This window comes from Labrus mixtus, chromosome 3 (genome assembly GCF_963584025.1).
Source record: "Labrus mixtus chromosome 3, fLabMix1.1, whole genome shotgun sequence".
In the NCBI taxonomy this organism is placed as follows: domain Eukaryota; kingdom Metazoa; phylum Chordata; class Actinopteri; order Labriformes; family Labridae; genus Labrus; species Labrus mixtus.
Genome location: NC_083614.1, coordinates 24,060,791 through 24,074,778, shown reverse-complemented (window position 1 = coordinate 24,074,778; position 13,988 = coordinate 24,060,791). Strand labels below are relative to the sequence as shown.

The window sequence follows — 13,988 nt, the reverse complement described above, 5'->3', positions numbered from 1 at the left end:
GTCTACTCTCTTCTTTACTAGTCGTATTCAGATTCTCTGTCCATTGTAGTGGAAAGAATAAACAGAATATAAAAAATGAATTAATCATGTATTTTTGTGTATGTGGACAAAGCAAATCGAGTATATTTGGTTTTGGTTTGGTTTTGAAGAAATAAAAACCACCTAAAATATCTGGATTGCGCAAGTGTTCAATATTGAAGCAGTCACAGGCTAAACTAATTACTGTTTTGAACTACTGACTGTTGCTTGTTCTTGCAGCATGATTTTGGCATGGATAGTTTTGACTCACGCTATTAAACATGATGCACCCTCCCACTGGCACGCAACATGTTAAACACAGCTCCTCTATCATTTTACTAAGAAAGAGTGCAGCCTAAACACCAGCTAAGGTTCCAATAAAACTCTGAAGACAGACATCATTTTGAGCTTTTTTTAAAATTTTATTAGAAAAATCAATTACAAAACTTTGGTAAGATTGTGAATCAACAACTGCATTCGTATAAAAATACATTCGTTTTTTTCAGTGCGCAACACCAAAGTCGCACAGCTGACCCTGAAGACATCATTCATGCTCCTAACAGTTTGTCTTTTTGGAAGTTGAGGAGTAAAACATCATCCTCGAGTCACTTTTTGGAATGTTCCTCTCACACACACACACCATTTCAGTGGCATCTCCAGCTTGAGGCTCAACTTGAACGCCACAGCACCGAGGCATCTGGCTCCTATCAAAAGCTCAGAGTCCTCCTCCTCCTCCTCCTCCTTTTGTTTAGCAGCTGGGAAAGCTAATCTATGAGCCTCGTGCAGCTCTATACACAAACTGCTCATCCTATTTAATCATCGTGCTAAAGTCAACAACCACAACTATGTGACATTTGAGTGTTAAGCTTTCCATTAACACAACGCTCCTCTAGGTATTCATCCACATACAGTTGAATCGGTTTTTTTTGTTCTCGGTTCTGTTCATCTCTGAGAGAACTACTTCCTGAAACTCTCACGCAATCTTCATCGGCAGATAATTAAGGCATACGTATTTTTCCCTTTGAAATATTCTGACCTGCATATTCTTCACCTGCTTACTTCACTTGTCCACATTCAGATAGTCAATGCTTCAGTAACAGTAGAAAGTATCACAGGCACACTGCGGCTGAGTCACACTGTGCTGCCAGGACGAGCAGAGTTGGAAACTGAAGATAATAATTGCACTTTTGTCTTTAAACGCCACTCAAAGATGACAATGTGCTTCCTAACATGTCACCTAATCAAGAGCGCTTATTACAAACTTTGAACACCAGGTGCATTTCCAACTCTCTACCTGACAAATATTAAGTGACCCCACCCCCCCTTTCGATATGTCCCAAAATCATAAATTCGCTTTAGCTTCAGATGAGGGAAATCGTTGATTGGGAGGTATTCGCAGCTCGCTTCACCACGAGCCAAGGATTACTCGGGGGAGGACAGGAACTGATGTGGAGGAGATACTTTTCTCGCAGCAGAGCAGGAAAGTGTCCACACAGCGGCAAAGTGGCTGCACCTCCACTGACAGTCCAGTTCCTGTGAGTTCCGTCTCCTGACCTCTCCACGGCGCTCTGGTCCCTCTCCACGACACTCGGTGGGACCAGGTGCCATTTATCAGAGAGAAGTGATCCAGGAGACGACAAATCTCTTGATTCGGTTTTGTAAATTCATGTCGCTTGACGCTCAGACAGGGCTCAGGGTTCAACACGTCATGCAGCGGGGTCTCATGTTTAAGGGCTGAGGGTTTGGGTCAATCTGTAAGCAGAAGACAGAAATGAAGACATATTAGATGAAGTACTGGTAGACAAAAAAATCCTTTTAGTCTTCATTAAGTGCTATGATATTTCAAACTCCTCCCACTGTCACTTGGGATGATTTTTTAAAATTCATTTACATAACGATAAATACTTTCCAAGCCTTTAAATGCCAATCAGACTAAATAAATAGGTACTACTGGCAGTACTGGCAGACTCACCTCGCAGTACACCGGCGGTGGTCTGAAACGAAATTCTTGGACAAAAGCCATGAGGGGGCGCTCCAGGATCCCGCTCAGGTCTTCGGCGGGTGGCAGGACCACCGTGTTGTTTCGCTGCTCTGCCTCCTCCTCCGTCACCACAGAGCTGTAATCTGGAGGAGCTGAGGGGAAACAGGCAGGATTAGTCCACTGGTCTGACTCAACAGAACAGGTCCAAACACTGAGCAGCTGAGTCATCAGTTTAAACTCTTAAAAACCCACATGTAACATTTACTGCGTTTTGCACGAACAAACACTGATTTGATCCAACATGAATCTCTGCTGAATTGAAACCTTTGTTTCATTTTTTTACATGTTGGCTTCAGATATTGTGTGATTGGCAGATAGAAATCATAAAAAAATGAAACTGTGAACAACTAACAGAGGGAAAAAAGACCCCTCAAAAGGCAAACAGTATGAATGTCTTTAGATAGAAGACTATGTTGAGTAATGTAAAGCATTGGATTTGATTCATGTGCTGCTTCTCAACAAGTTCACAACATGATTTAGTTCATGATTACAAACATCCCTGAACACTGGCTATGGTTTAATAAAATAATCCAAACAATAATGAGTCTGTGCTGCTCTGCACACAGCATGTCATGTGTTTTCATCTGCACAGTTTGGGCACTTAAAGTAAAAAAAAAAAAATCAACTAAAAGAAGTGAGCAGGGAAAAACCCATCAACAATCTTGCTTTTCCTGCCTTGTTCGTGTCAGAGAGATTAAAGATGTTCTAGTTGTAATAATAGCACATCTAGACCAACACCTCCCTCTCTGTCAGCCTCTACACTATTAAATGACACTTACGCTCAGGCTGCTCCGGAATGGCCATGCGCAGCCACTCGAGGTTGACGCTGTATTGGCTGCTAACGCTGGAGGTCCTGCTGCCAAACGGGTGGAGGGGGATGGTGCCGATGACCAGCGGCAGCTCCAGACACAGCTTGGACGTCCCAGGAACGTCAACACAAACCTGGTGGGAGGAAAACAATAAGAATTTATACTTCTGTCCGTGCAAAGTGCATCTTAAAATAGCAGCTCGCATTACAAGAGGGGATTACATCATGACGGCGCTCACCTTGAGCATGTACTCCACTTTGATGATGCGGCACTGCAGGATGGAGGGACCCACCGGTGGGATCTTGATGGCGCGACCATGCCACGTCTCCCTGCTTCTGGCTCCCACGATATCACCGGAAAGAGTTCCCACCACAGAGCGCTTCTGCTTCATGGTTCCTCGTGCGATGAAGGTCTGCGTCTGAGTGATGTAAGCTTTGGGAACTACTGATCTGGAGGTAGAGTTGTCGAACTCGGCAAAGACAGGAATCACCTCACCTGTGAAGTGGAACAGCATGTTATAAAAGAAAGACATTTCTAAAAAGGCCTTTAAGACCTTGTTTTTTTTTTATTTTTTTAAAATGGAGTTGTTTATGGTGCTTGACTCTAACCTGGTGTGTAGCCTTTGCGGTCGATCTTTGCAGTAACAGACACCTGTCCAAAGTTTCGGTACCATGCCCGTGCCATCTTGTCCTTTGTTCCAGCCTGTGGCGCCTAGAAGGATGCAACAAAATTAACATCACACCCCAGAAAATAATGCAGGGCATAAAGATAATTTATGAATTGTGAAGGTTGAGACGCTCACCAGTAAGGCCGGTGTGTTGATGTCAATGGGCTCGATGACCGTAAACTCCTTCTTGATCTTCCTGACAGTGGCCCACGGCCTATGCAGCTTCACTTTGACCCAGTAGCGGATGCTGCCATGTTTTCCCTCGAAGGAGGTGACCAGCGTCTCCTCAGGGAGCTGGAAGCTAAACGGATACTCATGTCTGCCGGCAGGAAGGACAGTCATTTCGCCATTATCTGAGGAGAAGAGAACAAAAGCGAAATGAATTTAAGTTTCAGGGGATTCATTGTTGTGGCGTTCAGGACAGGAAGCGTACATAACTTCACTTTCAGAATGACTCTGAATATAAAGCAATCAGTAGATAACATGAAATAATAAATGTTTTTAGTGTGATCGAGTACTTGATTCTCTTTTAGATGATTCATACACAACAAGAATAACAGTGATAAACTAGTGAAGGAGGAAAAGAGTCTTGATAAAACTACGCTCAACTTGTGCAAACTCAAAAAAAAAAAAAAAAACAGACAAAAACCAGTGTTCTTTAGAAATCCTTAAAAAACAAAGTTTTAAAATGTAAGTGAGAGTAAGAACGGATCTTTTATGCAAGACTCTCCCTGAAATCTCTCTGTCTGTGTGCAGTCACATGGCTGCTGTGCTTCTGCTCAGAGGGGCGGTTCCTGCACCATTGTGCTTACAGAGAACATGTTTTCTTCAACAACGTCTCGACTGCTCTGTTTTTCCCCCCCTCTCCCTCTCTTGTTGCACAGGTCCAGGAACACGTGTTTGTGTTTAACAGATTCAATGTGTCTTGAGTTCCCTTTGTTAGCTGGAACCTCCAACTTCATTTCAATAACAATGCTGTCACTTTTAAATCCTCTTAATGGGTCAAGTGGGTTATTAGAAGTGTTCTGCAGGGTGTTTTTGTGCACGTCTTCATAAACTTCATTTTTACTAGAATTAACCAAACCAAGCGAGACTCAAAACTCCAGGGGGAAAAAGGTATGAACTTGTTGCAGCTCTAGCTGTGAACTTCCTGTCTGCGCTTTAAACCAAAACAACTCTGTGCCCAATGAATGAAGACAGAAACCCGAGGCTCTCCCACCTCGCTCAGGAGAAAAACAACTCTTCAAAGTAGTCTGAGCTATTTTCTTTCAACAGATGTTTTCACAATGAGGAGGGAGGGGGGGAAAGTGCAATGTCAGCTGTTGCTGCACTTCTTGCTTTTATAACGTTCTTAGGAACTTTGAGCAACAACAAATTAAATAATAAAGACAAAAAAAACAACACCCTAAAGATGTCCTTTGTCAAATGAATGGGGGGAATCTCTTTGTTACCAAGTTGGACTTTTGTCTCATTCATAATCTACAATGCTGTTACTTCTGATTCTTGCATTAACAACAACTTTATAACTCAAGTCGTAGGAATAGAAGTTCTCAACAACAAAAACGCTCATGTAGTAACTAGAAGCAGGGCTATTTTCTATTTCCGTCCAGCATTATACAAGAGGATTCCAGTTTGCAGACTAACATCTCAAGTCAATGTCCCTCTTGGTCAAATAAACAAATTTCACTATCGTTCCCTTGGCCTATTTTGATGCACAAGTAGTTCACGACAGTTTGAGAAGTTTTCAGAAAGGCAGCTCCCCCCCCCCCCCCCCCTATGCTCTCCCCCATCACCGAGCCTGCAGAGCTGACTGACCTGCCTGCAGCAGCACTTCTCTTCGGTTCAGGTACTCCACTTCGTCGCTGTAGTTCTGGGTGTATGCGGTACTGGAGCCTGCGGACCGGGACTCGGTCCAGTGTACTTTAGCGAACCCTTCGGCGTGGAGTTTCAGTGACTCTACCCGACTCTCCCCGGACAGGTCCAGCACCACCCGGCCGGACACCACGTCCCCGCTGCTGAAAACAGGGGGACTGTCCACCTCCGGAGAGTCGAACACGACGTCAAACTTTTTTAACTTGTCGAAAATCATATCTGCAGGATGTTAAAGTCCTCTTTAGAGTTAGCGAGTTATTTATTCGTGTTCCGTAATCCTTTCAGTTAACCAAAGAGCGTCTTCAGATGTCTTTTGTTCCTTGTTTAAGGCTCAAACTGTTTGACGCCTTCAGACAGCGGCCCTATTAGAGTCTGTGGAGGTGGGCGGGGCTTGGTTTTATTATGTAAGGCTCAGGAGAGGGTTGAAGGCGGATGCTGCATTCAGGTTCTTCTCCATGGTACAGACTTGTCAGCACCGAATTTGTCAAAAATACATCTTGCCACATTTGGTAACTTTATCAGTCAAAACTACCCAGGGAAGTTGCAGAGGGTGAACGGTTTTCAAGTTTACATAAAACCCAGCAGCACCTCTCTGTGATGATAATTTAACTTTCATACAGTGGGTGGGATGTTTGAAATCAACTGCAGTATTATTCATGTATAATTAACCTACGGAAATCTCGGTACAGACCAAGAAAACAGGCTACAAAAACATGTCCGGGCAAAGTCTGACAACAAAAACCACCTCTAGATTCCAGCATTACCAATACAACACAAAAAAGGGTTCATTAAGTTTCATGACAGCCATCGAGCCCCAGGGTCATACTTTAACAACAAGTGTCATGTAAACTCCCAACTTTATTTTCAATTTGCAACTTTGTAGGGAATCATGTTGTTCAATAATTTTAATAGTTTTCATATTTCCGGGCTTACCATGAAGGCAGCATAACAAACATGCAGACTGGGTGTGGAGGCAGCAGTGAGGAAAACAGGCCCAAGTGATGATTGATGGTTACAGGTTCTTAGAAGAAAACAGGCTTACTGGGCATACCTCCCCCTGTCAGAGATCCGCCCTGCACAGCTCAGAGAAAAATAGTTTCACTCTGAACCAAAGCTGTTTACTCCACTTCTCCCATGTCCCTTTGAACACACTGTTACTGTACACAGTCTGCATGCAGCACACATGAAAAACACGCAGCTATGCAGCCAAGCATGCAACTTATGCCACCGAATCCCCTGATGGGAAAAAAAAAACTCTTCTGCATTCAATAATAAAGTGTTACCAAACAGATATCACAGGAAAAATACAAGTCACAAAATAAAGTTGTGCATCAATTATATCACTTGCACGAATCAAAACACTAATTCAACATGTAAGATTCAATTCAAGTTTTTGCAAACTAAGCATTTTCAGAACAGAATTAATTTCCCTAAACTCATTCGCTGTCATTGAACAAAACAAAAACTTATTCAAGTCTAATATGAGTTGTGCTTTTCCTTGCATCTCCAAGGCCTCAGACTAAAAAAATCAAGTCTGGTCAGAGACAAACAAAGTTGTTTACTCCTTTGTTTCCTGAGCTGATTAGTTAGCTCTGCAGTGCCACCCACTGGCGATGTGGAGGCATTGTGCACAGCTGACAATGCTTCCTCCACACAGCCTGAGCTTGGCTGGAAATGTGAGTAAATCTGGTAAGAAAGCTGCAGGACTCCAGGTAGATGGTGCTCTGTGAATAAAAACACAATTGGACCTCAAGAGGTGCTTTCCAAATGATGATTCTCTGACTCTTATTTTACTCCTCTCCAGTTACAACGAAGATAGTAAATAAAAGGAGGATTCTCTGCACTGTCTTTCAATATAACTCCTAACTAATTCTATATAGGTTGGAGGTCAGTCTTCCACTTTGCATCAATTTTTTGCATCAATCAAGTTTTTGCTTGGAGTGCATTACGGAAGCTCTACTCTGAGGTGAAATAAATCCCAGTACACCACCTGCTGGAGAGCTGGAGCAACAGCTTGGCTCTTGCAGGGTTACCTGCTTGGTTCTGATAAGAGGAAGAAGTAGCTCTGCAGATTGATGCACCTGATAACTGCTCCATGCTCTGCAGATGACCCAGCATCAGCCTAATCATGGCTGAAAACCTGCTTATTTCTGCTAGGGACTAAAGTAAACATATTTATCCAAGTGAGTTTCTCTTTGTTTACCCAACAGCTGCTGAGTGCAAAGCACAGTAAAGCTAATATTAACATGGAAGCCCTGCATACTTTAGAGCCGAAAGAGTAGCTTGAGCAATTGTAGGTCCTCAGTGGTGTTTGCAAGAGAAACACAGAACAAGTAATCCCTAAAACACAAACAAAAACTCTCCACTGAAACCAGACTGACCCTCAGATAAATATCTACTTCAGAAGGAAAACAATCAGCCACAAAGAGACGTGTTTATGGAAAACTAAAACATAAATTCACTGGAAATGACTAAATGTACAAAATGAATGGAGTCAAGTGGCAGGCTGCATGGTGTGAGGGGAGGGGTTGGTGGGAGCCACGTGTTGTTTTCCCTGTTGCCTGGGTAGCAGAGGTTGCCTTTTTTAAACAGTCCCCTCCCCTTCCTCCTTCCTTACTCCCGGTCTTCCTCCTCTGCCTTTCACTTCCTCCACATTTCTAGCATCAAAGTGAACAGACCCAAACACAACATCATTTCTACTGTTATTACTATAAAATAACTTTCTAATAGTCAGATTTCTTCATGATTGTCTTTTCTTTCTTTTCTTTTGCATTTTTAGGTCATGTAGAGGCATATGTAAAAAATTCATTTCACTTCATTACCAGTTATAAACTCCTCACACAAAGCTTTAAGGGAAGACAAAACATCACATTTTCAAAGATGACATTTTTTTCTTTCTAGTTTTCCTGAAGATACTCATTAAGGGATGTGTTACTATTTTGTGTTCAGTTCATAAATTAGGCTGAAATAGGGGCTTGATAGTGCAAACCTCCATACAACCCCTTCAACAACAGCGTCATTCTGGTGTCGCATCAACAAGTAATTTGGACATTTGCCCTCTTTAATTGCATTTTCGAATGAATGATTGTTCACATCATTAGGCTGTTTGTATTCTGCTTAGGCAACAACAAACCCTGCTGTTATTTGAGACTTTGCAGATGGACCAGAGCAGGGAGTCAAATCAAACCCACCGTTTACAGAGCATCCAATGAAACATTAACTACAGTCTACAGTTCATTTACTCTGCTACTATGGCCTATATTCTCTGCTTCTCTGGCTTTAAGCTTCCTGGACTCTGCACTAACTATTTTGTTAACTATTAGGATTTCTGTCTGGCATATGTATCTGATGACCTGGAGTCAACATCTCTCCCAAGGTTTCTATGCAACCCATTTGGCCCAGGTGGCTTCGTTTGCAAACTGCAGCGACTACAAGCTTACTGGCTGGCACATGGCAGATCAAATCAGCAGTTCTACCCCATTATACAAAATAGACAATTTTCGTCCACCAGCTGCAATACTGTTTATCACAGCAGATGATGGATTATACAGTATCTTACTGGATAATAACAACAGGGGCAGAGAAGAAAATACAAAAACTGCCAGCACAAATTATATATTTATGTCCCCTTTTTTAAACAAGTGGAGACACTGTTTTGCATTTTTCTGAATCAGGTAAAAATCCTGAGGTAATTTCTTAGTTACCTTTAGACCACAGTTAAACCGGTTTGAGTCAAACAACTGAACTCTTTTATCATTGCAAATTTCCTAAAAAAAATTCATGAAAATAAATAAAATTGTAAATTTAAAATTGAGAAAAAACATAGGATGAATAGTTTGTTCTTGTTGGAGGCACCTGGATTTTGTTTATGGTGATTAATGTAATCACACTGACCACATATGGGGATAAACAACCTTTGCATCTTTCAACACTGACCTCGGATCAGATGCTGCCTCTTCCTGAAGTATGTGACCTTGGAGGTGTAGTCGTTAGAGACAGAGTTCATGCCACGGTTCTCCAGCCAGTGTGCCGTGGCCACCCCTCTACCCTGCACCTTCATGGAGTGAACTCTGGTGTCCCTCCGGAGCTCTAGGACAACCAGGCCAGATACCACCTCCCCTCCAGTGAATGCTGCATCAGCAGCACCATCCAGCTCAAGTGTGAAAGACTTTATGGAGCCGAGTGTCATCCCTGAGTGAAGATGGAGAAACTGTAGATAAAAACACTTTTTTTTTTTTAACAGAACACTAGTCTTATGAATACACTTCATGTACACAACAGTTATTTGACATATGTGTGTATAACTTGTCTTCAAGTACTCAATCCAGCTCCAGACATAAATGATTCAAGTATTGGTGCTCATGGGCACCAGGAGACCCCAAATCAAGGCAATTAGTCAGGACACCCTGAATTTACTTAATAGGTAACTTTACACAATATCGTTGACTATTTTATGTTGATGAAATCTTTGAATTCATAAAATGCACATAAAGAATAAAAAAGACAATTGTTTTTTGATGATTTTAAATTAAAGTTAGTAGTTGTGACGATATGATTCATACACACAGTTAAATAAATGCACACAGAAATTGCACTTTCAACAATATGTAATTGTTTTGGTCACTGAGTGACACTGATATTTACCGCTTTTCGTCCGGTATGTGTTTTAAATGAATTTGAATGAGGGAGCCAATCAGAATTGAGAAACTGGCTGGCGTTAAATATACAGTTGTGGACGTGTTGAGGTAAAAGACTCAAACTCACCGACAGGACAGGAGCAACGTAGCGGTCCTTTCACAGACGAAATGTGCAATTGATGGGGGGTGGGTTCAGTGTTTTATTCCGACACTACAGGCTCAGCCTTCTTACACGGTGGCAGGACGATTCAACGTCAACAGCTCTCTGCTTTATACCAACGATAATGCGCACGTGCGAGTAGTCACGACGCACGACCGCCCACTCAAAACAGAGTTGAGGGGAAGCGCATGGACTGGCCGTACGTCAAACTCAAAATAATAAAGTAGATTTCCGGCTTTGCCTTCCACAGTTAAACTGTGTATGTAGCCCATCATGTTTTACCGGAACGATTTTGTTATCGTCTACGTGAAGCTCTGTCTGTGGGCAGGAAAAGTGTCCGTGAAAACGTGTAAATTACTTGAGTTTGACCCGACGACTCGATTTGTTGTTGAGTTAGGCTTTTATTTTGAAGGCAGCATGCCACTTACAAACGGAGAAAAGATTGCTTCTTCGCGAACTGTCGTTGCTCTTTATTTTATTTCTATCAAAATATTCCTGGAAAATGACTACAATGAGTAACTTAGGCTACTTGAGCTGGGTTCACCAAGTCATGAAAAAAACACTTTAAGGTACAAATTAGGATCCATTGTTGAAAGTACATTTTAGAAGACTAATCTAAGTGAACCCAGTAAAACGGAGTTTCTCTTTGTTGGTATTTTTCTTAAGCTTCTGCTTTTGAAAGACTCTCACATGATCACCATGTCAGTTGACTAAGGTTAAATGTCATGATCACATCACTGAAGCATGCTATTGTGTCTGTGAAACACCAGTTAACAATACATTTCCACATGATGAATAAATCTAATCACACAGGGAATTCAATTAGATATCGACTTAACTGTTGGCCTTTCTTAATATAATTCAAATTTGTAATTTCAAACCTTGTTTCTTTGGTTGAGAGATTAAAATACTACAAGGCTCATGCCACAAAAACAATGCACAAACCATAGTGTTACATGGTAATTTAGTGACTATAACTACTTTAAATTGAGCTTATTTCTTCTAAAGATTTGAGCTTAATGAAATTCAAAATAAAGAGGTAAACATTTCACATCAATGTAGGGTACATTGAAAAAAAAAGGAATGTATTTTGCTCAAATGTCTAAATCACTATTGTCCACATTAGCAAAATCATTGTTGCAATCTAGGAGCGTTTCCTTGAGCAGGACCTATCTGCTAACATCTTTATGTTGACTGTTTTTAAATGACCAAGTGCACCAAAAAAGTTTGCGAGCTGTCTTCTCTCAACTAAAGTTAAATATTTCAGCACATTCTTGCAGATGCAACCCTTGGACCTCAACCTGGATTTGTTCTGTGGGGCAGCTCATACCTGGCCTACTGCCTTTTTGCCAGGTTGACGATTCAGTTTATTTACATCTGTTTGACTGCCAACATACCAGCAGAGCTTCATCTAGGGTCAAGGCTGTGTTATTGCTACAACACAGATTGTTTTTGTAGAGTTTTATGGTCAATCATGCTTGAAGGAGTGAATGAGAATCTTTCTGTGGAAGAGATGCTAACCTTCTCTTAGCAGTGAGCGTTGATGGTGTCAATAAGCTGGAAGTAGGACAGTTAAACACAAGGCTACTTGCCTTTCTTGGCCTGAATATTACATCTCTGGTTAAGGTTCATGTCTAAACCAGCTGGACCTGCACACTTCTTCAACATGGCTTCTGTACTGATTGTATTGATAGAAGTATATTTATTCGTCAGTCTGGTAAAATTAAGATCATTCTTAATCAGCTTATTAGAAAAAACACAAAAAAGACTGAAATAATTTGTGACAGAATACATTTAGATACACAGTTTACTTATAAGTGAAATGTTTGTTCTGACAAGAGTGTCACACCTTTATTTTATTTTCTTTACTTGTATTGACGTCTTGTGTAAAGCACTTTGAATTTCCTTGTTGCTGAAATGTGTTGAATACATAAACTCTCTTTGCCTTAAGCTGTGCAGTGTATTTGTTACTATTATATTGTCTTAGCAAGAGCATGTGATTTTAGTATTATAACTACTAATTGACAAAAAGTCTCAGAAAAGATTCAAATACATAAAATACAAAATCAGAACAAATACCTCTGTTAGTGATTTGAAATCAACAGCATATTTGAAACCTACATACAAACAATATTAAAGTTAAACAACCCTTGAATCGTTATAGAGAGTTGGGTTAGAACAGTCAATACAATGCACAATGAGTGAATAACTGGTTGGTGGCTTGACCCTGCAAATTCAGGTGGTGTAGTCTTCTTTGTAGGTGGTGCTGACGGGCCACAGAAACGTACAGACGATCGTGGAGGATGTCAAACAGGCAGCCTTTGTATTACATTAACTGAGGTGTTCCAACTATTTCTTTCACACTACCAAACTACTTTTGTTAAACCCCTGACTATAACCAACTGTGGTATTTGTTTCTGAGAACAAATGCTGCTACTGCCCTTACCAGTCAATTATACGGTTGAGTCAGTCTGCTGCTTCTCAAAGGGATAGTCAGTTTTGGTGATCTGTATCCAAGATATAAGTCTTTGATAAATCTGTTTGAGGACAAACTCAACATCAAACAAGTTCAGCTTCTGAAGAGTGTTAAAAATAAATAATACATTCATCAGTTTGTACATCTAAAAACACATTAAACCTCCTGACAGCCCCAGCCCAAACATGCTGTGAAATCACAAGAGGTCAAACAAATCTGTAAAAAGTGAGCTAAACAGACCTTCAGCTGTGGTCTAATCAACTGCTTTACAGCTCATGTGTATTAAATGCAAACTGAGTCCTGTGGTGGGAGACTTTCCTGAAGCACAGACCTGCAGACAGAGGACCGGCCGAATGACCCTTTTTACAATCACATGTTCACCCATTTCACTGAAAAGGAGGAAGGCTGAGAAAAGATATCACGACAACAGTCACGTTGAAAAAGGAAAGCTTCATAAAAAGGTCACAACCATTATATCATCTCTGTCTAAAGCTGACAGTACCACAGGTCATCGTGTCTTAACTAAGAATACACATTAACAAGTTTATACAGCCGTTTTTTGTGGTGTAACACAAGGTCTATTTAAAATCAGACTGACTAGCTAATTGTTTCTTCTGCTATCTCAGAAGTAATAATACTCCATGGGATATTAAAAATGTTTATTGTGGTTAAAATGTGTTATCAATTCCTGCATTTAAACTCTTAGTCAAGTTAAAGTACGGATTAATTATCAGCCAATTATTGAAAATAATGGGAGCTGCTGAAAACACTGCTTGTCATACTTGCACAAATAGGCCGCTTGACTGTAGGATTAGACATATTTTACCATTGCAACAGCAGACATGTGAAATGGCCCAAAGCTGTTGAAAAGAAAGAGTGGGAAACGGTCAACAGAGACCTTATACATATCTTGGAGCAACAAGTTGGCACAGCAGCGGAAAAGCTTGAAAGGATGGGCGACACAATTTACAGCTATGGAGAAGAGTGGTTTGGGATGAGCAAAGGGAGAGGTGGAAAGAAATTACCAACACCAATGAAGTCCAGGAGGCAGCAGGAGATTGAGAGGCTAATCAGAGAGAGGAGACAGTTAAAAAAAGCAATGGAAAAAAGCAACTGACGCAGAGAGAGAAGGTCTCATGCTAGTCCAAGTGGACATCAAGAGCCGATTGGCAACCTTGCGAAAAGCAGAAAACTTAAGGAAACTTCGCAAGAAGAAAGAACACACAAGAACACGGTTCTACAAAGACCCTTTCAAGTTTTACACAACCTGGACCCTCTGAGATGGAAAGAGGTAGAGAACACTGTCCA

The 13,988-nt window shown here is 41.2% G+C and overlaps 1 protein-coding gene across 2 annotated transcripts; it reads right to left on the bottom strand.

The window, feature by feature from the left end:
• Positions 1 to 416: 416 nt before the first annotated feature.
• On the bottom strand, positions 417 to 10,283 carry arrdc2 (arrestin domain containing 2). Of its 2 annotated transcripts, XM_061034043.1 has the most exons (8): positions 10,172 to 10,283; positions 9,344 to 9,598; positions 3,671 to 3,888; positions 3,477 to 3,579; positions 3,107 to 3,363; positions 2,839 to 3,001; positions 1,991 to 2,151; positions 417 to 1,770 (listed from the first exon to the last, which is right to left on the bottom strand). In XM_061034043.1, exons 2-8 carry the CDS (start codon positions 9,594 to 9,596, stop codon positions 1,717 to 1,719), a joined length of 1,209 nt encoding a protein of 402 aa, XP_060890026.1. In that variant the 5' UTR covers positions 9,597 to 9,598; positions 10,172 to 10,283; the 3' UTR covers positions 417 to 1,716. The 2 variants fall into 2 exon arrangements, with proteins under 2 accessions (XP_060890026.1, XP_060890020.1); XM_061034037.1 differs by lacking the exons at positions 9,344 to 9,598; positions 10,172 to 10,283 and adding an exon at positions 5,351 to 5,770.
• Positions 10,284 to 13,988: the final 3,705 nt, after the last annotated feature.

Coding starts and splice junctions, on each gene's coding strand:
- arrdc2 (XM_061034037.1), bottom strand. CDS start 5,624: ATGATTTTCGACAAGTTAAAAAAGTTTGACGTCGTGTTCGACTCTCCG. Junction 3,580..3,670: donor TCAACACACCGGCCTTACTG/GTGAGCGTCTCA, acceptor GCATCCTTCTAG/GCGCCACAGGCTGGAACAAA. Junction 3,364..3,476: donor CCGCAAAGGCTACACACCAG/GTTAGAGTCAAG, acceptor TCCACTTCACAG/GTGAGGTGATTCCTGTCTTT.